Source organism: Scomber japonicus, chromosome 8 (genome assembly GCF_027409825.1).
Source record: "Scomber japonicus isolate fScoJap1 chromosome 8, fScoJap1.pri, whole genome shotgun sequence".
Taxonomy (NCBI): Eukaryota; Metazoa; Chordata; class Actinopteri; order Scombriformes; family Scombridae; genus Scomber; species Scomber japonicus.
Window position 1 is genome coordinate 23,618,539 of NC_070585.1, and position 27,443 is coordinate 23,645,981.

The 27,443-nt window shown below is 41.7% G+C and overlaps 1 protein-coding gene and 1 long non-coding RNA gene across 2 annotated transcripts; one reads left to right on the top strand and one right to left on the bottom strand.

Annotated features, from left to right (window-relative positions):
* elf1 (E74-like ETS transcription factor 1) lies at window positions 1–27,366 on the bottom strand. Its single transcript, XM_053324400.1, has 10 exons — window positions 27,057–27,366; window positions 9,313–9,645; window positions 8,752–8,808; window positions 4,617–4,791; window positions 4,155–4,259; window positions 3,725–3,886; window positions 3,503–3,586; window positions 2,623–2,815; window positions 2,047–2,397; window positions 1–784 (listed from the first exon to the last, which is right to left on the bottom strand). The coding sequence occupies exons 2-10, from the start codon at window positions 9,382–9,384 to the stop codon at window positions 1–3; spliced, it is 1,983 nt and encodes a 660-aa protein (XP_053180375.1). The 5' UTR covers window positions 9,385–9,645; window positions 27,057–27,366.
* Window positions 27,085–27,443, top strand: LOC128363405 (uncharacterized). Its single transcript, XR_008321663.1, has 3 exons — window positions 27,085–27,112; window positions 27,199–27,285; window positions 27,394–27,443. It is a non-coding gene; the product is annotated as an uncharacterized LOC128363405 (long non-coding RNA).

Genomic DNA, 27,443 nt, shown 5'->3' on the forward strand with positions numbered 1-27,443 from the left:
TTAAGCCTCCGCAGGCTCTGTCTTAATCTGGATAAAGTTTGCAGGCAGTTGGACACAGAGTGGCAGCTCCTGCAGGCTTTTGATTCCCTGCTCAGGCTGCAGAGACATCTCCCCACGCACTTCCAGCTCCTCCACAGGGGTCAGACCCTCACTGGGGCTGCTGCTCTGAGACGAATGTCCATTAATTATAGTTTCAGTTCCAGCTTCCTGGTCGTGGCTTTGACTGGTATCAATGATCACAGTCCTATACTGCAGCTCAGCTTCTTCTTCCTCCATCTCTTCCCTCTCAAATGTATTTGCCGCTAGTGATGGATCACCATTCACCATTGACTGGAAGTAGCTGGGGTCCAGCATTTCCTCTTTGACCTGCAGCCCACAGAGGTCGCTGGATTTGAGCACGGTGGCAATTACAGTGCCGGGCTGCTGTGCCACCATGGTCTGCCCGCACGTGTTGATGGTGACCAGGCGGGGGAGACCGTTGAGGCTGGATGCAGTGGAATTAGTAACTCCTGGAGAAGTGCAGGGAGAAGTGGAGGAGGAGACGGAGGAGCCAAGGCTGGTGACCAGGAGCTGCTGGGGAAGGCCGTCCTGCAGGCCGTTGGCTCCACCTGCTAGAGAGGCTGTCTGAATGGTGAGCACATCCTTACCACCCGTAGTGGTGGAGGGCATGGTGTGGAGTATCACCCGAGGAGGGGAGGAGTGGCTGGAATCCCCGTTGGCCAGAACAGTGTTGATGGACTGAAGAGAGCCAGAAGATGTCAGGACCATGGGTGCACTGATGGTTCTGAAAAGACAAAACCGAATGGCTTAGAGAACAGCGAGACACAACATGTATTCGTGTTTCTTCATCTTCTCTGACAGAGCGGCTGTGCTCAAATATTCAGTTTGTATCTTAGCAAATATAGACAAGGATTATTTTTTAATGGAACCCCGTTGAGAAAGTTACCCAGTGCACAGCTATGATCCCAAACAGCAGAACTAATGCCCTTGTTAATATAACAAACGGCATTGTCAGTCGAACTGCAGAAACCATTATTCTCCTTGTTTCCCGGCTGCAGTTTAACAGCTCTGAAGGAGCCGAATGACTGAGAACACAGACAGCAGACACAATACAACATAATCCACTACAAACAGTATGAACGAGTTTGGTCAACACCTCGCTTATACAGTTTTAACAAAAATCGAATAAGCTTCACATTGGTAGGATTGGATTATATTATGCAGTGTCCACCTCCAGTACGTCAATGGTTTAATCAAACAGTTCATCTCAATTTCTGAAAAGCCGACTTTTCAAAGATAATAGGTTTCGAGATGTCACAGCCATTAATAAGGTTGACAGCGAGTCGACTTGGTTGAGTCCACATGTATGAGCACCATGTTCAAGTAAGTGTGTCTATGTGTGTGTATATGTGTGTGTGTGCGTGTGGGCGTGTGTGTGGGTTTAAAAGATCATAAAGCCGCTGAGAAGAAACGAGCGTTATCCAGCACAGTGGTTTTTTTCTCAACGCCCCATCGGATGAGGTCAAGTACCCCTCCATCAACGCCGCCCGTCATATTTTTAATGTGTTCATTTAAATTAGGTTTCAACTGGATGTTATTTGACAGTTTGACAGTACTCATTAGATAGAAGTAGATATTGATACAGTATTATATAGAGTATTATATCAAGAAATAGTGAACTGTAAATTGTTGTGTTTCTGTATTTCTACCAGTTAAACTGCAGCTAGACATTTTAACTATTTATCCTTTTTGTTTTTTGCTCATTAACACTTTGACTTTCCTGCTCACTTGTTAACAAGGTTTCAAACACTCTCAATCACAAAATGTGACGTTCAAATGTTAGATAGACAGATATTCACTAATTTGTAAAAATCACCTCCTGTGCTACATTAAAATCAGATTGAAACTGAACCATTCTTAACGTAGCTCACAGTCCTGCTAAAAGGAAGCCTGAGGTTCTTCCCAATGTGGAAATCTGGTAATACTGTGCACAGTTATATAATAATATGTAGTTAAACCCATTTATTCCTCTTGTCAACCTCTCACCTCATAGCATTATCTTGAGCCGACCCCTGGTTGGCCTGCAACACATGGACAGGCTGAAGAAGATGCTCGGCCTGTCCACCATTGGCTTCCTGGTACAAATATTCATCATTAGGCTCTTTCTTCATGTGCTTCACTGAAACTTGGTGGTGACCGTGAGACCTCCCGTGCCCTCTGGATCCTCCACGGACCATAGACCGTCCGTTGGTAGCCCTTTGGTTCCCGTATGTGGCGTTACCACCAGAGCCTGTGTCTTCATCCTCAATGACCACCAAATCAGATGGCATCTCTTTGAACTGGTAGACCAGGCGCTGCCCCTCTACTTTAGCCAGGATGCCCCTCTGATAGTAGTACCTAGAGGAGAAAGTAGATAAAGTGTTGTTTAACATATTAAAGACATTATCATTATTCAAATTTAACAGACTCATACAATTTCAAACTATCATTGCAGTGTGTTATTATGAATATATCATGTCTGCAGTGCTGCATGCGAGTTGACATGCGAGTTGACATGCGTGACAACAACGCTTTGGGAAATAAGGTAAAAGCTTTTGGTGCTGGTCAGTATGTTCCTCTTACCTGAGAGCTCTTCCCATAGTCTCATAGTTCATGTCAGGCTTGTTCTTGTGTTTGCCCCAAAGCTTTGAAACCGCCTTGGAGTCCACCAGCTTAAAGATGCCTTTCTCCCGCTGTGTCCACTTGATGTATTTGGGACAGGTGTTTTTATCCTGCAGTAAAGCCAGAAGGAATTCCCACAGGTAGATGGTGTTACCTGCAAATTGGAGGGGAGATAAATTCAGTCATGTTTTTAAAATTGAAGCAAATCAGACATTTATGGTGTGGCCTCAGAGCTGTGCTATAGACATCTATAATTAATTCTGTACTTCAGAGTTCCACTTAAAAATGTTATATGCCAGCTACGTGGTTATAGTAGAAAGAAACTGCTCTCTCCTTACAGTTCTTGTTGTGTCAGTTGTGTGTGAGTGTGCCTTGAAATGGAATTAATTATACTGAGCTAGAAGTATATTACTCTAATTTGTGAGATGCTTTGGCCAGAAGTGGTTAAAAACAGCAATGCTCCCAATAGTCACTTGAATCCTAGACACCATGACAGGGTGATGTATATATGTGTAGCTGAACTTGCTGTCCCCAGCCCCCTCCTCTTTGTGTCACACTGTATGGTGCAATGAGGGTTCACATCGAGCTGCACGAGTCTGTTTCTATCGGTAGAGCATCAGTGTGCCCTCAAGCCTGCAATCACTTCTGTTTCCCTGTGAAACACAGCACTCTGAGATCCCCTCATCCATTAACTTGCCCAGATTCAACCCCACTGGACTGCAGTAGTTGAGTACTGCTGTTTGCACACTCCACAGGAGGAAACGGTGCATGCACAAAAGGAGGACAGACCTTGATTTTTATTGGCTCATTACAGAGAAGCGCACTAGTTAGTGAGGCTTACCTTTGCCCTCTTTGCTCTTCTTCCTGAGTGGCAGGGAAGGGGTGGTAATAGGGGAGCAGGGTCGCACTGCCCGCGGCTTCCGCACTGTGATTCAAAATGAGGGGTAGAGTATTATAAGGTGGAAGGTCACAGTGAATTCATCCAATTACCCACAACACTGAAAACTTAGTAAAGGATATCATTCCTATGTTCTAACAAGGAGGAGGAGGACGGCTGTGTTACCTTTGTTTTTTTTCTGAGGTTTTAACTGACACTTTTGGGGAATCTCGTCCATGGATGAGGTGTCCTCATCTAGAGACATGTCAAGGGCACTGTTGTCCAACTGGTCAGGCCTCAGAGGGGTGTATGTCAAGTCTGACTCCAGCAGAGTGCCGTAGGTGTGGACTAAACATAAAGCAAAGTTATAGAAATACAGAGAAAGCATGAGTAGACTGAAAAATGAGTCTCATGAAGCATCTCACAGGCCTTGTAATCTAAGACATATACCATGTAGTAAAGTCCTCTAGTGCAAACTGTCAAATATATCCCCAAAAATACCCAAAATGAAAATGAATGTGTCTCACTCCTTAAATATGATCAATGACAGATTATAACAGAAACATTTCTCACCATTATGGATACAATAGAATATTAACAATGCAAAATATCGTACTCATGCGTTTCTCGTCCAAGATGTTGTTTGGCGACTCCATGTTAAGAAGAGCTGCTGCGGCTTCGTTCGTCTCCATGCTGTCCTCTGCACCTGAGACTGTTGTTTCTACCCACCAGACAAAAACACAAAGTCATCAACATTAAATCCCTGCAGGTAAATGTGTTTTGTTATTTGAGTGCTTGTATGTCTGGGTCCTTGTGGAGAGCAGCTGAATGACTACCAGGCGCTTTTATCCTGTGTGTGCAGAGGCATTAATAGCATATAAAGGCAACATCATTATCTGTTACATTTGTGCCCAGGTAAGGTTGCATAAACAAGACAATTAATATTAATGTAGGTATTATAGAATTGGTATATTTGAGCTGAATGAATAAAACACTGTTACTAATTTTCCACTTAAATGCATATTCAAAATGAACTGAAATCAGTTTTCTTTAAATCAAATAAATCAAATATTCTTACCTGAGAGGTCCACCCCTCCCACCAAGATGGAAGGTGCCTCCACCACATGGAGGGTGGTGTCCACCATGATGCCGTTGGTCACCTCGTCGGACTCGAGGCCTGAGTAGACCTGCAGCAGATCGGCTGCGGGCACCTGCTCGACAATCACCGCTGGGAATACTGATGGGTCGTCCAGCTGAACAGACAGAGGTAATGAGATGGTATGAGATGTTGTAACACAGGAGCTACAGTATGTCTGGGGGGACGTGGACTGGCTGTCTTTGTGCATACATGTGTGTATAGGCAATAAAAACACCATTAATTCCTCCACTACACATCATGAATATAATATAAAAAACCCTAGGTGACAGCAGATTAATGTTATAACCTGATTTGGTCTCTTATTTTTATTGCCTTGTAAGATATTGTAGATTCATACTCAATTTCAGCTAATGTGGAGGCACATAGCATGGAGGAGATTCATTTCTGTGGTGTTGCAGCGGTCCACAGGGACATGCTGAAGAAGACAGGAACCAGCTGTTTGATTTGGCCTACTTCTCCTGAGAAGTTAATCTTAGGCTTGGAAATTATAAAAACCCAAATGAATGTTAATGGATTAATCATGAATTGCAGGCAAGCACCCCCTTCATCGTGACCAAAATTTGCTCTGGGAATTCTAACCTTGCCGTCTCATTTCAAGCATGGCACAACCTAAAACATGAAGGAGCAGGGGAACAGAGGGAAGTATCAGACTCTGGGCCAAAACACTGAGAGCGACTTCAGAGGCCCAACATGCCTGAAATCTCCTCAAACACAGACAATGTCAAGAGTGCTCACTGGTCGCTTGGATCGTGTCACTGGGAGGGATGTGGGGACTACTTCAGTCCTGTGAGTCAGTGAGTCATATGGCCCTCTGAAATACTGATATTTTCATGTTTTCTGGTTTCAGGAACCTTAAGTGACAGCTGTCCATTTGTTTAATTTAAAGCACATGAAAAATATAATTTTAAAATAAGGTCAAAAGTACTTGAACTTAAATATAAGATGTGAAACTCAATCATCAGATAACTGTCACTATAAAGTTTCCACAAAGGCTGACATGCTAAGTTAAATTCTTTATCTAACAGAGGTCTAAGGACCGAAAAGTCATTAACAAAAGGGGGTGCAAGTGAGTGATTGTTTTTATTGTCCAGCTTAGTGGAAATTTGTCTCTAACTTCTCCCAAAGTACAGTAAAATAAATTCAATACGTATAGCGGAACACACCATTAACATACAAAAATATCCTTGATTTATTGTTTTTTTCACACAACACAATCATGACATTTGTTTTACGTTAATAGGTCATTTAAGGTATTTCTATTTCAGCTGAAAACAATTCAGAGTCAACTGACCGCCAGGAGATGGCAGCAGACTACACTTCAAGAGTGTGGTGAAATAATTTCTTTTACCAAGTGTATGTAAATAAAGAAATATGCCTCAAGGAGTGTTGGGTTAATGGTTTCTAATCTGTTATGTGTTTAAACTCAAACTGCATGGATGCATACCCAAACAAACACTTTACAAATAACATGATGTAAGGAGAATTTTCGTTGTCTACTTAACTAGGGGCAACTGAGATCTATCATAAAACTCACATTTAAAACACTTACCAGAAAAAGCAGTTAATGGCTGTTGAATGTTAACTGGCAGTTAGTTGCTGTTCCTTAAATATGTGTGTGTGTGTGTGTGTGTGTGTGTGTGTGTGTGTGTGTGTGTGTGTGTGTGTTGTGCAGTAATTCATTTAAAATCTAGCCAAACAATGTAGATCAATTCAGACCACATCTTTACAGACGTGACCTAATTTAAAGGAGGAAAAGGATGGAGAAACAGTGCAGTAAGAGGAGCACAAATAAAGGCTTATCTGTCTCTTTGCACAAGTGTCCATTGTTGGTTTGGACCTCTGGGGCATACCAGGTGTCTGGGCCTTGAGCCGTGTGGGGTGGTAAAAGGGGGCAATGAAGTCCATGGCTAGAAGCCTATTTCAGCTACACTTTAACCAGGAAACTAACAGACCGGTTCATTATTTGGACACAAATGGTTAGCCCTCCTACACAGCACCAGCAGTAATTACCCAAGGATTGTTTTTGAGTTCAGGTATTGTATGTTTAGTATATACTGTAGGTGTCTGTGAGTCTAGAGCAAGATGGCTCTGCGACACGCCTGTTAAAGCTTTGAAGAACGACAACAAACAGCTTGTGTCATCTCAGCGGCAAAACCACGAGGCCTCATGGGGCTAATAAGAACCCTGAGTTCTGCTTTGACTACAGACGCTATCAATGTCTCGCTGACATACCCTGAATGTTTCCCATTAAATGGAGTCTTTGGTAGACGTGCTATCAGATAGTGAGACAGTGAGGCTAACGAATCTCCTCATCTGGACTTACTGATGCTTGCTGTCCTTGAGATAGAGTCAAGTAAGTGTGTGTGTGTGTGTGTGTGTGTGTGTGTGTGTGTGTGTGTGTGTGTGTGTGTGCAGACGAAGACATTTTGACTATTGGTCTGCTAAGCTCCTGAAACAGCAGCACCTCCCCCTTCTCCTTCCCACCTCCTGTCAAACGTAAAAAGTCTGAATCCCACACAGTTTTGCTGACAGAGCATGAGGCGTCAGAAGCTGCTGTCTCCGCCGTTGTTTCGATATTAACTGTATTCTCTTTTCGCTGGGAACACCTTCAAACTGGTTTTGTACTGTCATGTAAAGCGAGTGTTGGGTTGACAGTTTGAAAAGCATGTTGCAGTGCGCGGGATAATAACCACGGAGGAGATAAACTGTTATTGTTAAGTTGTGTAAAGCTGCGGGAAGGTTCTCAGGAACATAGGTGCCCTCCATGTTACACAAATAACATTGAACATCATGAAGGTTTTAACTGCTTCTTCCTCTTTGCTAACTTGAATAGTGTTTCTAGTGGGGAAACAGGAGTGATAAGTATCTGGCTGATTTGCATTTCTGAGTTCCCCATTCTGCCTTTGAAAGCAACAGCATCTGTGCAAGCTGTCCATCCCCCCTGCCTGCCCCCCCTTCTCTCCACCACCACACACACACACTCCCACACTCTTCTGCTTTACCTGCTCAGCCTCAATGGCATCTAACTGCCTGAATAGTTACAGTTTCAATATCCTCATATTCAAAATATTTGAGTGAAGCAGCAAGTAGTGACCTGACCTACTACTAATACTATTATGTTTAACCCTCACATACTATTCAAGGTAAAAACATTTTTTTTAATCAGACTTTTAATAATGTAAACCACAGTGTACAAAAATGGAGATTTTTATACACGCAAATGCACAAGTTTAACCTGTGTTTATTTAACAAATGAAAAAATCAGCATTCAAACATGTTGGTGTAGTCATCATAATCTATAAAATGTTCTCCTGGACCATGAAATAGTGATTGTGAATGTCTGATTTTTCTAGATAAGATTAATTGAACATTTAATAATGACTGATCGGAAATGTATTAATGTGAATTGGTGTAGAGGGTAATTATGAGTTAGAATATGAACAGTATGTAAGGGTTAAAAGTGGTTGTTTACCAAAAAGCCAAATGAGTTTATCTGTAATAGCCTGATATTTTCTTTTGAAGAGAAGAACAGAAGAATTAAGAGAACAAGTGTTTATGGCTACTCCATTGTTAGAGCAGAACAAACCTGATTGTGTAGAAAATCACAAAGTATTATTCTGCATTAGATGATACACCTCAGAGAGCGTCTCATCGACTTAAAAACCAATATAGCAAGGCTAATCATTACAGAAGCTACTCTTCCTCTTACAGCTTTATTGTGCCCAAAATAAATCTTTACCACAGCCAGCACAAACAAAATGGCCACTGTTTGTTAGAGTCGTCCTTATTTGGGGGGGTATTTCCAAGACTTGGTAAATAGGGGCATAGAGCTTGTATAACAGGCTAAATGGGTGCAGCAAAGAACAAAACTGCAGTGCTGGAACAATGCAAGACCTTTGAGTGGAATTATCAGGTCCCTTTCCAGGCAGCCTGGTAACAGGTCTGTCAGGTTAGGCCTGAACCGGCGCTATTCAGGGATCCAGTGACAACTTGTCACTCCAGATACACACATACAGATACCGGTACACATAAACACACATTAATCCACACTTACAATCAAGCCTGCTCCACAGGATTCAGAGACGGGTGTGGGGATGAGATAACTGCACACCTGACCAAGCAATGAAAAAAAAACACACACATAGGCACAGGTTCACATCGTATGTACACACAGTAACCTTTGTGCCATAAACACATTCATGGCTAAGCCCCACCTTTTCCCTCCCACGCACCCTAACCTCTCTGCAGGTTTTTCAATCTTTCCATTTCTGTGTTCCCAGCAGCCCACACTCCTCTCCCCAGATCTCCTCTGTGTGTGCCATCCTACCCTGCACCCGCCTGCTTCTCCGCCATGTTGCCAGAGTTAAAGATCACAGGCTGGCAGTGACCATGCTGTTTACATGGGTTTTGTTTGCCCTGCCATGAAAAGTTCCTAACATTTATCAACAGGATCACATAAAGCTACAGTATGTCTATGATGGATGCTCAAACACTGGTCTGTGAAAAAAAGAAGGAAACTAGGAGTCCAGTTCTGCATGATAACAACAAAACAACAGAAAGTTTTTAAAAAAGAAAAAAAAAGTTTAAACAATGGTGTCTCTGGTGTGATACGTACCTGGTTGATTTCGTCCATGCCGTTGCTGGCAAATTCAAACACCAGTTCACTAGGCTGCACTGCAGTCGTCATGGCAGTGGAGTTCAGAGGGCAGGGAGCAGCCTAAAATATCCCGGCGACGACTCTGGCTCCTTCTCCTCACAGTTAGAGCCACCGACAGAGGCTGTAGCTCGCTTTCTCCTCGCTAAATGGCTTGCCTGTCGTCCTCCCGTTCTCTACGCGGGCGGCTAGCACTGAGAGAGACAACACGAGGATCGCTGTGGCCCAGGTGGAAGCAGCCTCGTCCCTCTCAGACAAGGAGGCTGGGTCCCGCTGTGCCTGGAGCATCCACACCTGGCAGAGAGAGAGAGAGAGAGGGAAAAAGAGAGAGAGATAGAGGCTAAGGTCAGGAGACATATTAGATCAGTTTAATTTCACTGAGAGTCTAAAGGCAGGGAGGTGCAGAGATAGCACAGAGGAGAGTCCTTGTGCAAGAGATTGGCAAGTGTTTTTGAGGCTGAGCTGTGATGTGAAAAACTCACCGTCCATGTAATATCAGACCAAAGAGTTTCAGGCAGGAAAAAATATCCGGCCTTTGTTTAGTTCTGTTGCCTTAAGCTGACAAAACCAAGAGTTTCAGATCTATGGCTAATTTCTCCCTGCCTTACCACCCTTTAACAAACTCACAAAGAAAGTCAAGACCAAGCAAAAAAAGTTATCAGTGCTGGCCAAAAAAGAAAAGCTGGCACTACGTTAAATACTCAGTGACACTGTAATTGTATTCCTGCAAGGATTAAAAAGTTTCCTTTTGTACTCTAAATGTCTTACTTAATTTAAATATCACAGTTCTGACATCAGAATATTAAAAGTGTTGGCCTGCATCCCTATTTCAGGCTTAAAAGTTGGAAACATGTTAAAAATGAGCGTGGAAAATATGAAACTGATCTCCTAAATGAGCACAGCAGCAGACCAGCATATACAGTCAGGAAGACCTCGGTGCACGGTTCACTCTGATTTAATCCATGACGCCTCTCATTTCAAAAACCCTCTCTTTTTTCGAGAATGAGACACCCCTCGCCGCACCACCCCAGATCATAAGGCTCAGGGGGCTGATATTATGATCACATGAGGTGCTAGGGCGTGGAGGGTCTCAACGAATCCTCTCTCTACATGCAAACACACACAGACAAGAGATCACTCATCTAATGATGCTGTGGAAGCCCCTCTGTGCTCCCCCTCAGGGAGGTACTGTGATCCCGGGCAGCGGGGGAGGGAGACTGGAGGTCGGGTGGTTGTTAGTATGTGTATTTGTGTCTGTGTGTGTGTGCGCATAGAGGTGTGTCCCAACAACCTGATACCTAAAGGCAAGTTTCGAAGCTGAAAGACGGGAGGGGCTGATGTTGGGTTGAAGATTAAATGGACAAGGAGACCCCAGGGTCAAACACACACACCCACCCTATACTTTCCCAAAGACCAAAGAGCTGGCAGCAGTGGAGAAGTAAGAGATGGCAATGTTTAGTATCCCCCACCACCACACACACGCACGCACGCACGCACGCACGCACGCACGCACACACACACACACACACACACACACACACACACACACACACACACACACACACACACACACACACACACACACACACACACACACACACACACACACACACACACACACGCGCGCACACACACACAAACCATCCCTGCTTTTCCCTCAGCTGCAGGGTGGAGCTTGTTTGCTTTGAAATGCCTGTGTGACTGACGAAGTTGCATACCAGGCTCAATTGTATTTTTTGAGGGGTGGGGGGGGGTAGTAGAGACGGACTGAACTCCTGCAAGAGGGGGGCCAAACTAATTTATGTAATTCAGATTATCTTTCTGCTGAGCATCCAGACAGAATCATGTATCATGTGACCGGGGGTCTGGGAAGCATCACTTTGGGGGGAGCGTAGATAAAGAAAAGAAAGACGAGGAGGGGAAACAAATCTGAAGGCGAGTGTTTCGATCCCTCTCGCTGTCTCTGTTGGGTAGCGTCCATGCCCACCTCTGCCAGAGCTGGACGCCATCTGTCTGGAGCTCTTCAAGTGCCCTGGTTTTCTTTGGCATGTTTGCGAGTCAGTGTGATGAGCCATTATCAAACTCAAGCAGGAAAGAGGGGATATAATGCATGAGGCTCCCAAATGGAAGAAGATAAATTATGTATTAAAAAAAAAAAACAACAACAAAAGAAACAAACAACAAAACAAAGACCGTGGGTGGACATGTGTCCGCCTGTTAAGCGACTCTCATTCTCACATGGACCACACACATACACACACACACATTTACACACACATTTACAGCACATGCCCTCATTTACCCTCTGTGAAGCCAGACCAGGACTCTCCATGTGTGTGATGAAGTAAATGTGCAGTGGTCTGTATCATATGGGATCGCTCTAAAACTGCCCTGCCCTGAAAAGACACATAACTCGAAACCAACAAGCATATTCTGTAACAGGGATTCTTAGTTCCCCTTTATTGACAGGCCAAACTTATATCATTAGCTTTATAGAAATTCATGGAGCTAGCATGTTAGCTTGTAGACTTTAGCTTGTGTGTAAATGATGAACTAATCAGTCATAAACAAGTTTATCAGATGACAGGAAACAGACTGTTATGAAATCAACGGAAATGAAGACAGACATGAATAATCTTTCTTTTATGATTCTTTAACCATTCTTTCTATTTGTGTCTCTTCTGATTGTAACTGAAAGTCTATGTGTGCTGTCCGTCGCATTCATGCTGCGACGTGTCACACTGCGTCAGTATTTGTGTGTATTTTCTACATCCCTCCTGTCAGTGCTTCATTGATCTGGATGGCCCAGTTGGCATGGTGCAAACAGCAGACAGGGATATACAAAAGAGCCAGCCATTAGTCAGAGCCTGCACATTATCCACAAGCACATGACAACAGCTGCCTTGTCCCAGCACAAGGGGCAGGGTTGTAGCTGCACTCACTACGTCATGATGAGAAGAGGAGGGATTTTTTTTTTTTTTTTTTTTGCTGGGATGTTAAGTCAATGCATAATAGTCCATAGAGCAAATAGACTGCCTGTGACTCGCTCTGGGTGGGGCCTTCTTTGACAGACTTGAGTACTTTTAGTGTGGTTACCAGGCGGGGCATCCTGGCTTGACTACAGATCTGCGGCATGAAATGTGTAACTGTGGCGTCCTGAGTTTGAGTCCAACAAAACATGTGTTGCAAGTCATCCTTCAGTTCACCACTGTTAAAAGCTTAATGAAAACAAAAAATTCATTCAAGTAATTTGTGCTGAAACTGTCAATTAATGAACAGACAGGAAAGTAACTGACAGCTCATTTTATAACTTTTAAAGCGGCTTTAATTGATTTTTTTTTTTTTTGGCCATCTGGAGGAATCAGAACAAGCTGCAAACACAGAATTTGACATTTTAACACCTAAATTTAATGTGTTAGCAGCAAACAGCTACCAGTTCGTTTACACATTTAGAGAAACATTAGCATTCATTTGGAGATGTGTTTTCAGTCTGACTGATGCGAGTTCAATAATAACTCTCATTGTAGCTCTTCTTTTTTTAGTCTCCATCAACTCCTGAGAAAAAAATATCAGCCTCTTTAGCTGCTAAATGCTTCACTACGCTCACCAGCTAGACACTAACTGTTTTCTATCTGCTGTTTGGTGCTTGGCAGGAAGCGTGCAATGAGTTTTATCAGTGCTGTTTGCTGTCTGCTGCTCCTGCTGCTGTAAACAACGCTGAGGATGAGAGCGGTAAAGATGCAGGGCAGAAAATCAAAACAATGTGCTGAAAAAACGTTGCAAAGCTCCTTAGCGATGAGGAGGAAAGCAGAGTCGAGTGATAATAAATGTTAATGTGGTCAGCTGGTAGCTCACGGCCCCTGTCATGTGACCGGGGTGATGTGATTCTCTCTCTCTCTCTCTCTCTCTCTCTCTCAGGCTGAGGAGGAGTATGAAGCAAACACTGGCCTACTCCACCCCTACAGCATGGTGACTGCCAGTCGCAATAACAACCAATTAGAATCAGGATTCATGAACAAATGGAGCATTCCCAGAAGGCCCCACTTCCCCCGCTTTAGTCTCTTCAGCTGAGCTCATTGTTGACCATGAAAGGAGGTAATTTAAGCCAATTGAATGACTATGCAGTGACTCACCCTGCATGTGGTGAGTGCAAACATTGTGAGATACAAGAAAAAGGGACCAGAGCAAACTTTACTTATCAGGCCCATTTTCAGCTCAGGTTACAAAAAGAAGATCATTTGCTCAGGTGAAATGATTGTTGAGCAGAGCTGTGAAGGTGCTTGTGATACAGCAGTTACAGGACAGGACTGAGAGATGGCTGATGATGGTGAGAGAGAGACAGAGAGAGAGAGAGAGGGAGAGAGCGAGAGTGCGTGCGAGAGAGAGAGGCATTCCTGGTATTTGACATCTTTTTTCCCCACACAGGTAAAGATGGTGTAGTTATGAGTGGTGAAAATTGAAATGAATGTAAAACAAAAAGTTTCTAAACACGTGAAAAGGTTTCAATACCGACATAATCTTTGATTTTTTCATCACACATCAATCAGAGACACGCTATACCTTACAGGAATCCTATTAAAGGTTTGATTTTTTTTTCCCATTTCAGCTGTTCAGTGAAACCCAGAACTGCAAGATGGCACTAAATACATGGGTTTACCACCAGTGTGTTATTGAATGACTGTCAGCACAGACATGCTGTTTTTGCAGGATCCGCTGGGTTCCTGTAAAGGAAATGACTCAGTGATATGAGGTTCGAGCTCATTCCTGGAGCTCTGTGATAGCTCATATGGGCATTACAGGATCCTGGTCATCATTTCTGGACAGCAGTTCCCTTTTGGGCATCTTCTACACTGATCTTTTACACAGATGTCATTAAACTATGCGACAGTTATGTAAAAACAGCACTTTTTGAGCACCGAGGAAAACTGCTCTGTGGATGAAATAAGACTCAGTAAAAGAAAACATTCAGTAAGTATAGACAGCATGTTGTATATTCAAGTTTATCTTACATTTAAAAAAAAAGAAAAAGGCAAAGTGTTTACTGAATTACACACAGCAGAAGGTCATAGTGCTGGAAATGTGTTTGCTAATTCAACAGCGTATGAGGGTAGCAATTAAGGAGTTGCATCAACTCCAGTTAAAAAAAAACACTTAGAGGTGGATTTCAACACTGCACTGTGAACGCTGTTTTGTATATAGTATTTTCTGCGCGTTCTACTACTTACTCACCAAGCCAGCGTTGCATAATGCAGCGTGTCTCACCATGTTTCAAACTCCAAGTCAACTTTATTGCACTGAATAAAGGACTGCTTTCAGTGCAATTCTGAGGCCGTGCCGTGCGTGTGGGCGATAAAATGGCAGCGAACGGGCACAGAAGCAGGCACAGACACCGGCTAATAGTGTGCAGCTGCAGAGCACAAGGCATCAGAGAGAGACACAGACAAGAGGATACTGCGTCCACGCCAGCACTCCTCACTGTGTCTGTGTTGCACTGGGAGGCATTTGTCTCTGCCGTGCCAGGGCCAAATGAAGACTGAAAGAAAAACGTCACCTCGAGCACGGGCTTTTAGGAGGAGAATGGAATTTAATCTCATCTCCTGCGAACCTTGTACTTTTCCACTCAGGCTCAGGCCTCTGGTAGAAGGATCCATGCCTTTCTCTGACAGCAGCTAACTAACAAGCTAGCAGGGTTTTTTTTTTTAATGGAGGATGATACATTAGCTTTAGCTGGATTAAATGTTGAGTAGAACAAAAATGAAAGTTCAGTAAGTGACGTTGAAAGAGAGAGAGAGAGAGAGAGAGAGAGAGAGAGAGAGAGAGAGAGAGAGAGAGAGAGAGAGAGAGAGAGAGAGAGAGAGAGAGAGAGAGAGAGAAGTTTAAAAATGTTCCCAGACACCAGATTCCAGGTCTCTTTTGGTCAAGTGTTCATTCAAACATGTAAGAGGCGTGTTTCTTTTTTGGCTCTGTCCTTTTATATAATCTTCTAACATGCCCTTTTATCACAGCACAGCATACCGGAATTACTTGTTGGTGCATACAAGAGAAACTATGATACAGGCAGAAATAACAGTGACATATTTTAGAATAGAAAGAAAAAAAAAGAGAAAACACCCACAAACTGACCTGTGAATCTTGTGCTCACAGGAACAGCATCACTGAGCAGTGGGTTTCTGCTGTTTCCTGTCTGTTAAACCACACTCGACAAAATTTGTTCTTCTGTGTAAGAGCGGAAAGTTCTCAACTCCCCCTCCTTCCTTCTCAAACAACATGCTACTACTCTCATAGATATAAATCTTGTGACACAGGTAGCATTTCCTACATAAAGAAAATGGCAACCCGAGTGACGTATAACACAAAAAAATGATTGCTCTCTCTGGTTGGACTGTTTAAAAATGAGCATGTCAGACTTCATGTTTTAGTTGGTTCACTCTTTTTTAGCACTCAAAAGTCATAAACCCTTAGATTTTGAAAACACAGAAACACTCCACAGAGATACTGCTTTGAAAAGAATCCATAACCAATAGCAAGCTGATAATGAATTTCTAGGATACGACTTGAAAACGAGACGCCATCGGGAAACATCTCACCTTCTGACATTTTCAAGCCTGCTTCACTCAAACTGTTTTAACGACAGCAAAGATGAATTTAAAAGGATTACGGTGGGCCTCTCAAAGCCACACCTGCAGACACATCTTCTATACAATAGTGACACAAGGCGTGCAAACACACACAGCATTATGAACCATCTAACCCTTTACACACACACACACACACACACACACACACACAGAGACACACACCCCTACCTTGGCCTCATGAGTCGGTTTTACAGAAATTCTCAGAAAAAAACTACGAAGTTCCTGTCATGCAGTCTTCACTTATAGGTCAGACCGAAAGACAACGCACATCCGTACACAAATGCGCTGCGTGTGCAACTAGAGCACCCCGCAAACTTTTCATGAGCCACTCAGAAATAACTACCCTGAAGCCTAAATGAGCCATTAATTAACAACGTCAAAAAAAAAAAAATCCCATCTGCTGAAATAACATCTGCTTCTAGTTAATATGAACAAATGATAATCCTGGAAATGTATACTTACAACTCTGAATCACTATAAATCCCCCAAAAAACTAAACAAGAGACACACAGTTCCATCTTGACTATATTATTGCTGGCTTACCAGATGCTTAATGAATCCGAGACTGTGTTTTGCCACAGAGAGGCATGTTTTAACCTAACAGATGCAGTCCATTTGTCAAAACTACCCACCGCGGCCTATTTCTATTATGTGGCAACAGGCCACATGTCACAAATAGGAAGAACCATTTAAGTTGTGAAAACAGGACAGGAAATTGCACCAAAGTTTAAGAAAAGACATCTGCACCCTCAAACATCACAGTTTAACATGATGTGCTCTGCTCTATTGTCCACCAAGGCAACAAGTTTGTACTTAACCCTCACATATTGTTCATATTCTGACCCATCACAGAATTTCCTCACAATTAGTCTCAATAACACATTTTTGAACCACAAATAAATTGTGAATACCTCATGAGTCACAGATAAATGTGAGATTAATCCTTAATTAAGCTTTCAGAGAGCAGATAGAGCTAAAAAACTATATAAAAAACACTATATAATGGTCAAATGTTTCATAAAACAGGAGAAACTATTTCAACAAATGATATTAAATGTGAGGAATGAATATTTTTCAAATTTCAGGCTAAAAGAAAAAAAAAATTTTTTTACTGATAAAAAATGACCCTGAACACTATGTAAGGGTTAAAGTATCTGGTCAGTGAGACCTGTTGACTAGTTTACCGCTCAAGGCGAGATAATTTAAAAACAGCGATGTGGTTGAACTGAATTTGAAGCCTGATCTTAAAGCTGATATAATCTGCCATTATTTTAACAAGCGAAAGAAACAACAACCAGCATCGGCTTCAAATGAGAAGCTGAGAGAGATTTAATGACTGATTCATTAGCAGCAGAGCTAAGTAATGCCTGTTATTTTACAAACTGGGAACCTGAAAAATCAACTCTATCCACTGCAGGATGTAATATTGAGATTTTTAGTCTAGCCAAGGTTGTAGCATAGACCTGACATGTAAAAAAAAAATCAATTAAGTTTCAATTCAAATGTGCAAATGAGCATTTTAAGATACAAGTACACAACTCTGTATCAAACATGCTATTTATTGAGTTTGTGGGTTTCTTTAGGCAGGCCGCAGTCAGAGCTCAAATGTGACGTACATGTGAACAAATTTTGAGCATCTGTTATGTCTTGCAGATCTAATTTGTACATTTGGAAACATAAGAAGGTGCTTTTGAATGGAGACTGTCGTCAGGCATATATCTCGGTGTTCAGGTGACTGTTGCAGGTTGTTGTCATGTCACCAAGTGTTGCCTGGTAGGTAAGAGGCCAGTTTGACTCTTCCTATCTACGGTCTGTGGCTCAAGAAGAAAGAAAGCTTGTAAAAACGGTTTAGTTGAGTTTTCATGTCTGTGTCAGCAGTATACCAGATAGTAATCTATCAGGTATTAGTAGTTTTGGTCCCTACATTCTTTCTTGTTTCATGTTATTGCTCAAAAAAATTGTTTATCTCATTTCTACACTCACAGCTATTTTTCCAGTGAAACACAAAAGGTAAAAAAAGGATAAAAACATTCAAGTCTGTGCGTGTGTGTCAGGTACCTCACGCTGCCCTGCTGCTGATTCCTTTCTTGCAGACATATTTGAAATGCTTCATCCAGAGTTTGCTGTTTTGGCTGCTGTGTGGGAGCAATTTAATGCATGACTAGACTAGAAAAAGCTAAATTCTCTCCTTTTTATACAGTATACAAGCTTTCTACATAAACAATCTTACAATAGACATTAGATAGGTATAAGAGGATAGTGTATAAAATCACAAACTGTAAAGACAACAGAGAGAATTGTGTATAAAGTGTCTGAAAATGTAGAAACCAGAGTCCTGAGGTGACTTTAGTGAACTGCTACTGTGCTGCATGATGTACCTGCCTCTGAAATGGTTTATTCACACACCCATCTGATGTGTTTACATTCATACCAATACCAACATGTCACAGCACAGGTACACCAGCAGCAGCAGGAGAAGATATTACAGTATACTCAGAAAAACACCAGCAGCGTACTATCAGGAAACCTTTAATACAAACAGGGATGAAGGATGACATTCCTGATTCTTTCATAAACGATACACCACCGTGCCAATCCTAGTACTGATATCAGCCATCAGATTATGCAACTTCCCACAACAGCTAATTTTCTCTCGCGGGGAGAAATTCCATTCGGAGTTTAAGTAGTGTACGAAACGCTGCCAAAAATACTTTCCACACCAGCCTCGCAATGCAGGAGGCAGGGCCGTGTGTTCAGATGGAACGCTGAAAATCTCAGGGCTCCGAGCCCGAGTGGAGGCTGGGAACAGGGGACCCGGCTGTTGCAGAGGAGGCTGCATACCAAACAGGTCTGGACACACGCAGGCTGATGTGTCCACCCATCGTCAGGCATGCAGCGCTGTGTGTAACAGGCAACACGCCTAGAGAGGGAGTAAATTCAAAAAGAGATGAAACAATTTCATATTTCTCTCTCTTGTCATTCACGTTTAGGGGTGGTGGTGGTGGTGGGGGGGGCATGCTTTTCTTATTCTCATTCTCATATTCAGCATACATAGGCTCAGGCATAAGTAGTATCTGTCTTTGCATCTAACTCTTCACAGCACGTCCCAAAATGTCAACCTTTTCCTTTAAATGCACCATTGAGTATTATTTCCTGAAATAGAAGCGACATAAACACACAGAAATGCCAGCGGTGTGTGTTTACAGTACATCAAACTACAGTGTATTTATCACAACGTTCCCTCACCGTTGGGAAAGGTTGAAACATAATGTAACATGCTCATTTGCAGTTCAAGCTAAGCTGTTTGTTTTTTTTTTAAAGATTTGGGCAGATAAAGCTTCAGTTTAACAGCTAATAATGACTAAATCAGCTTTTCCCATCTGATCCCTAGTAAAGCCTCACAGATAGGACCACTCACACTGAGACAGCTTAGCCCCCTTCAAGAGAGCTTATCTGATTTCACACAATTGGATACTGGGTCAGTGTGGTATTAGGTATCAGCGGCCAATGTTTCTATCTAATCTTGAAGCCAGTAAACGTGTGCTCCGCATTCCTGGATCTTGAGAAAGAAGTGCTGAGCCGCTGCGTTTTCAGTGGCGTATTTTAAACAAGGATGATGGAGGGAAAAAAAACTGTTAGGCTAACACACCTAAACTACAACTCATGTTATGACAAATATTTGGATTGCATGCTTTAAGTATTACAACACTTGAGTCACTTGATACTGTCATCTGGACACGTTTTCCTTTCCTTCTTTCTTTCTTTCTTTTTTTTTCATTTAGTTCATTTATTTCCAGCCAGGTCCTTTAAAAAAAACAAATCAATGAATTGTTCGTTACGCCTGTTTGGAGAAGTGTTCGAACCCTGTGCGGGAAGTAGAGGGATAGCCTGGCACAGTCTGGTCAATATTTGAGAAGGCTTTATGAAATACACTCGTTTATGATAGTCAGGTGATGAGGAAAGTGGAACAAGGGTGCAGCAGATGAGGACAATAAACTACCTGGTTAAAGAGACAGGGTGCTCAATCTGGTTATATAATAAAATATTTACCTGGCGTTATTGTTTAACTATATTATAATACATTGTGAGTAGTGGGAGATATAGATAAGTACATTAGTTTATTAAAAATGGATCTACATGTGTACATTCATGTCAGTTTTATGTACATGGTAACCTTTGCTTTTCTTGCTTGAATAAAAGAAGGTCTGACAATCACTCTTCCCGGGGGGGCTGGGGTAATGTTGTTCTGACGAGAATCACAATGCAAAAACGCAAAGGTAAACAAGGAGTGGCTGTTGCTTAGGAACAAGCAGAGGGAGAGGGCTTGTAAAGGAGGCTCTGTGGTAGAAGAAGAAGGGGAGAGCAGGTGGGCCTCATTCAGCTCAAAAAAAAAAGGCCTGGTGTGTGTTTGCAAGGACGCAACACTGAAGACCAAACCTGACAGGCATCACACACACAAGCCAATTCTGCCTGCTTGGTGAACTGATCTCAACTGAACAACCGAGCTGTAAAGACACGTTTTTGTACAAGCAAGGACATTGTTGCCTTGAAGAGATTTTTATCATTTCCTCTTCTACTGCTCCTACGACTGCTGCTCAGTTACAGATGTAGTTATGAAGACAACACAAACACAAGTTCAGATATCTTCAACTGTTACTTTAATAGTAAGTTTCAGTGTTCATGTGGAAAGAGCCGCTATTATGACCAGTTATCTTTGTGTCAGTGTCCACTCAAAAAGATGCTACATCCAGTGGCCGGTTAACTTAGATCAATTTGCTCTTTCCTCAAAAACTCACAATTTGACACATCACATGTTGTTTATTCCATCTTTACCAGCAAAGAAACAGCTCCTGTAAACCCACAATTGGTGTTTTTACACTTAAAGTTTTATAATGATCAGATCCAAATGGAATCTGTGGACTTTTTTGGGGGATTTTGCCCACTGATATCCAAACACATGTCTCTTCCTGTCTTTGTTCATATTGTTCTGTTAGCTACGATGACTCACATATAGTGACGTCTGGTTTTAGATGTCCAGTTTTGCCAACTACTCACACAAAGTCACTTTAGATTGGGTGAACTTCTGTAAATGTCTCTGAGCACATTACGAGCAAACATTTGAAACTATTTTGTAGAAAAGGCAAAATCATGTACTAAAATAAGGATTTTATGACATATTTGGCATGTAATAAGAGATAAACAAGCAATTTACACAGAGACAGAGGATTAAAAGTGGGAAAAAGTCATTTTCATTTCACCTAGTCTTAACATTTTGAGTTGTACAAGCAGTATCGTTATTGGTGGAAAATCTGTGGGCCTGCTAATGATGCTAAAGATGCTAGTAGATTGATTCTGGTACATGCATACAGAGCAAAACTGACTGGCTGCTGCTGATTGTAGTTTCACATTTAACATACAGTTATTATTGTGGTTTCAGTCACTGTGATGAAGTGAAAGAGCATATTTCCAAATGTTTCCAATGTGAAGGATTCAAAGCACGTAGGAGAACATACAGTGGTCGCAAAACTCGTGAAAGATTCAAAAAGCCCTCTCTAGAGCACATGTCTGCTCTGGGCTACTGTAGAAACATGGCGGTGAAGCATGGTGGGATTCATCCTTATATAGATATAAAGGGGTCATTCTAAAGTAATGAAAACCAATGATTGTAGGTTTCAGGTGATTGCACACTAATTAGAAAATACTTATGAATATTATAATCTCTGTTCTGCTACACGCCACTAAACTCTACATACTGCACCTTTAAGCTAAAATGACTCTTCCTTACTCTTTCAGTTAATGTCTGCATTGTGTGCATGTTATGAAATAAAGCTAAAATTAAGAAATTAAGTTAGCATTAGGAATGTATAGGTTAAACGGTCATAAAATCAGATAGTGTTAAGTGATGTGCCAAACCCGTGGTTAAGCCTCATGTTCTTCACACATCATGTTCACCACACCGGCCACATGATGTGCCATTTTTTTTTTTTTTTTTTTTACTAAAAGGCCCCTAAACCTACGTGCTAGTCAATGTGGCTGTTTCAGGGCTTTCATTTCTGGTCATTGAGCATTTTTATGAACAAAGTGGGAGAAATGATGAAGGGGGGAGGGAAGTGACATTTGAATAATAGTGAAAGCAAAGCTTCCATGGAACAGAAACAAGTGTTAAAGATGAAAAGAAAATGAATGAAGAAATTAATAAACTTTAACTCATGTCTTCATAACTGAGACCTTTCCACTGACACAGGACTTCAGCACATCAGTTAAAGTCTCAGTGTTTGCAGTCATTACGAGCATGGCCAGTTTTCCATATGACAGACTGCTGCTACTGAGGTTTCCAGACACAGACACCACTGCAGCTGGGTGTCTGGGACCAAAGCCTCCGAAAAAGCATGTGGGAAATCACTTTCCCTCAGAGCCTGGGTCAGGACGTCTCTTTGCACCAGGTGATACTGCATTATTAAAGCCAACATGATGTTTAAATTAGCACAAAGGAGAGTTGGAAAACATCTCAGTTTTATGTTCACATGCATGTCAAATTTGGGAGCCATTTTTTTTTTTTGAATTTGAGTTACCTTTTGCAGTGTGGAGACCCTGTTAAATTGGAAAGAAAAACACTTGAGCTGTGGATGTCTTTTCAGTGCAGTGCTAACAGTTAACTGGTTGCCAACACATGAATGTATCCTATTTCAGTATTTACAAATACAAGTCAAAATGTCCGCGCTTCACACTTCACACACACACACACACACACAGCCCAACAGAGCTCAACAGAAGCCTGTAATGGAAATTTTTTGGTGAGGTCGTACACGCTGCTTTTTTATCTGGTGCAAAATAAACTTGCACCTAAACCTGCCTCCACCCTCATGATCTCAGTGTGAAACTTCTACGGCAGATAAAACTTTTATCAAGATTTATCAACATTTCCACGGTGAGTAATTCACTGAGAAAAATTGTTCAGTATACTCAGATAATTATTGTTTTTCACTGATTAATCTACTGGTCATTTCTTTCCAGTTATTTTACTGAACTGTTTTGGTCTGTCACATTTTCCTCAAGCCCAAAACTTTATCGTCAGATCAAAAAACACAAAGATATTCGATTTAGATATAGATATTTATAACAAATGCTTGAGAATGTCCTACATTTTCCTTAAAAACATGTTTACTGATTACTTTTCATTGGTAGACTGACAATTATTCAGTATATGTGTACTTTATAGCTTAATATCTGCTTTATGCTGTTAAGAAGGCAAGCTTTATTAGCATTAGTAGTTGTAGTATCTTGTTCTGGTATTTGCTAAATTCACAAGTATCATGTACTAATCTGCTATCTACTCACAAGTTAAATCAACCTTTTATTCAGAAATGTCAATAAATGCCTCTTGGTTGATACGTTGACTCTCTCAGTGGACCAGTGGAGCCATGTTAGGAGGAGACTTGTTTTTTTTTTTTTGCTGTGCACTGACCGGCATGGTACGTTGCATAACCAGCAGTGTTATCAAAAGGTGTGACCTGATATTCCACATATCATCTCTCTCTCTCTCCCTCTCTCTCTCTCTCTCTCTCTCTCTCTCTCTCTCTCTCTCTCTCTCTTTCTCTCTCTCTCTGTCTGAGAACCTGACACTCTTGTCTTTCACCCATTTTTGGCATAGTGGGTGTTATGAATCACCTACTTTTGAGACACATAACAGGTAATAAAAATACAGGGAATTGGGGTTCACGTGATTCATAGTTTCGGGGTGTATTTAAAGCTGTCAGTGTAATAAATTAGAGAGCCAGAGATTGTGAAAATGTGTCTTTACCAGAGATGTAATATGTGAACGTTGCGTGGCATAAGGTGCATTCATCGTCTTGTCACTTTTCTTCACAAATTATAGTCTCTGAAAGGACTCAGGCAAACGTGTTGTGGAACATGAAGCTTGTATAATCACTGAGAGCTCTGGTGCTGCGTCACATCCTTTTCACTTCTCAGAAAGTCTGAAGAGCATCATTACTGCTTCTCGGATACAAATCAAGATGAATGTCATTTTTAAAGGCCTGAAATGAAATCCGTCTGGATGGAGAGAGAGAGAGAGAGCAGAGCAGAGTCTGGGCTCTGTGTTCAGATGCGATGATCACATCTCTCTGGTTCGAGATGTTCTTCAGAACAATGGGCTGCCAGTCCCAGCACGCTCTGAGTATGAGATGGCTGCAACGTTGGGAAACAGTTGCTCAATCAATTTTTTTTTTTTTACTTTATTTATCAAGGGAACGTTTCCTGAGTGTACCTGCAGCATTTTCACACTGATATACACTTGTGGCTTTGAACTGCTGAGTGTGGCTTTGTGTGGAGTACCTGGAAACGCAGTCTGTGCCTTGCTCATTGGCACTCTGACAGTAGCCGTTAAAGCAGAGGAGAGTGTTAAACATTAACTTTCCCCACCCAGATTTTCCCAGCTGGTCACAAGAGTTCAAACTTCCTGTCACAAGCTTCTCTACTTCTCTAACTTGAAGTCCTCCATCCACTCCAGAAAAAAAGAGAGAGCGCTATTGAAATGAAAATGGCAAATGGAGAAATGGAGAAACTGACATGGAAACATGATGCAAATCCATCCTTGGGCATAATGAGAGAGCCGGCCAAACAAACCATCAAAGCAGAACAGCCGCTCTGACACTGCTTTCTACTATTAACAATTTCCAAACAGGGTTATTAAAAGATAAAGATCGCAGCTAAACAAGATGTACAACAACCAGTTTCACTAATCCACTAGTTTTATGTATCCCTCTGAAGAAATGGAACAGTAAAGCAGAGGTGAAGTGATAGTCACCTGACAACCAAACCTGTTTACATAAATCACCTCAGAGATGAAAAAAATGTGTCTTGTTTTTGTACAACTATTCCTCCACTTGGTTTGCATGTTAAGACCAAACTAAATTAGTTATAATGTGTTGGTTTTTTTGTTGATAAAGAACAGTTTGTACCTGGCCACATGAAACTGAGGTCAGCTTCGTGTTTATTCTACTCGGGGCATAAAATCAATTTGTACTCTCCCGAAAACATCGGCTCTGTGTTTATTCTTTTTTGGAGGTGAGTATCTGTAAAATTGAACTGAACAAACCAAATAAATAAGTCCTCCAGTTTTACATATCTCGGCATGCTGGGACTGTAGTAATAAACTCCACCCAAACTCCTCGTCATGCACTTTTCTTGCAACGCCTCCGTCATCTTGCCCAATGATCTAATTACAGGCTAAGACTTGTTGACTTTGTATTGAAAGAAGAGCCAACCTGACACTACTGTCCAGCCCCCCTCCCCTCCCCTCTCTCTTTTCATCGGCCTCTGTGCCTCTACCAAACAGCACCTACAGTGTGAGTTCATCCTCCGAGGCACGATGAGGGCCTCATTTACAATCCAAATTAGGGTGGGCGCAGAGTATGATGAAAAATTTAGGTCAGATGCAAACTCATACCTGCTCAACACAACATGGCTATTCACTCTCTGCGTTACGTCACTGCAGGTGTGAAAAAACACACAGAAAAACAACCCCAGAGCCGAGTCAATTGATCCAAACCTAATAATAGTGCACTAAACTTAACTATGGAGCTCTTAGGGTATCTTTGAAGTAATTTCAGTTGCCGGTCTTGGGCCCAAACTGTGGGTTACGTCAGGCATTACATCAACAAAATCAATCCTGAATGCCAAACTAATGAGACAATCACAAGCTTGGACCTTTTGCATATTACTACATTAAAAAAATGTCTGACCAAAATTGGATGAAAATGTGAGGCATGCCCTGGTTCAGAGTCTTTCTAGGGCAGCTTCACTGATGTGTAGCAGCTGCATTTTAAAGTTAGATTTAATGTAAAATGAATAAATACATTAAAAAGTGTGTGTGTGTCTGTGTGTGTGTGTGAAATCTGGATGAAACAGTGCTCTTGTTTAGTCACAGATATAATATGTGCACAGTGTCATGGTGTGGTCCACAGAGTGCACAGTAGATTTCTGGTGAAACAGGAAGCGTGCTTTTATCTCTGCTGCACTGAGCAACTTTTGGAAACAGATACTGAACAACATAAAGCAGTATAATTTAAGCTGCTGATGACAAAAAAAAAAAACGACTTTAGGGAAGGTCAGTGAATATGGCTGCAGAAGAGGAAGCAAAATACTGTGGGTTCACACTTCCCTGTAAATTTAGCTCTTATTCTGGTCCTGAACATTACAAGATGAGCCACATTCTGCTCTAATGAACTGAAGATTTTGATGCATGAAGTGCTGCATGACTGACTCCATGCAACAAGTCTGCAGACAGCAAAGAAAAAAAAAAAAAAAAAAGCAAAGCCAGAGCAGCAATGTGTCTACTAATGCAGCAGTTCACATTTGTATTGAGTCTGAAAAAGCAATCATGGCTCAAAATTGACATGATGTGCAATTGCTTGATTACTACACTGTGAAACACACATGTGGGCTTGGTCAAGGGGCTTGCAAAATACTGTTCCCGCCCTTGCTTCAACACACCATATAAGGCAACAATTCATAAAAGAAAAGTAACAATGAGACATATAAGCAAACAGGTTGTTCTTATGAGTTTAAAAATGACAAATCATTCAACTCAAATCTATAAAGTGACCTCTCGCATCCTCAGTACGTTAAAAAAGTGTCAACGGAGTTTGATAAAAATGTTTGGATATGTTCATTCCTACATAAAAGCTCAATATGTAAAATTCATACAGCGAATATTGTTTTTTGTGTCCTTGAATGACGTGTGATAAAGTTGGGAAGCGAAAGTTTGAGGGGAAACTTTTACTGGCACAACTTTATTGCAAAACCTTAAAAAGTCAGCTGAGTGAATAAAAATGCTACGAGAAAAACTCAACCTACCATCAGCCGCTTTACCTACAATGACAACTGCTCTTATTACATGCTGAGAAACACAAATGCACCTTAGTTAACACCTTACATATTCTATATATATATATAAAAACAAAACCAATACATAAGCCACATCTGAACCCATTAGTTTCCACTGACACTGTCAAAATAGGTAAAGTGTGAAGAGGAGGAGGAGGAGGAGAACAATCGATCACTAACCTCAAAGACACAGGATTCGGGTGACAAGCTCCATGATAGCAGGCGACCGAACAAGTGTAGATTTCAGTAACCAATGAAAATGAAGACAAAAATAGACAACAAAAGGCAGAACAGGGGGAATAATCCAAGGTGTGTCTTTTAGAGGTGGACAAAGCTGTCTGAAGGTGTGGACCACCGGTTTGCCTCACACCCCTTCTCTCGCAGTGGCAAAAAAAAAACTGGAACCGAGGTGAGAAAAAAATAATAAAAGCGAGACAATGCAATGGCTGCTGTTTGAAACTGAAAAAAAGGAGAAGTGTACTGAAGCAACTTGTCCTCTCCCCTATGAGTCACGCAGCACTGTCGCCATTGGTAGGGGAGCCCTGAGGCAGAATGCTTTCACCTGGC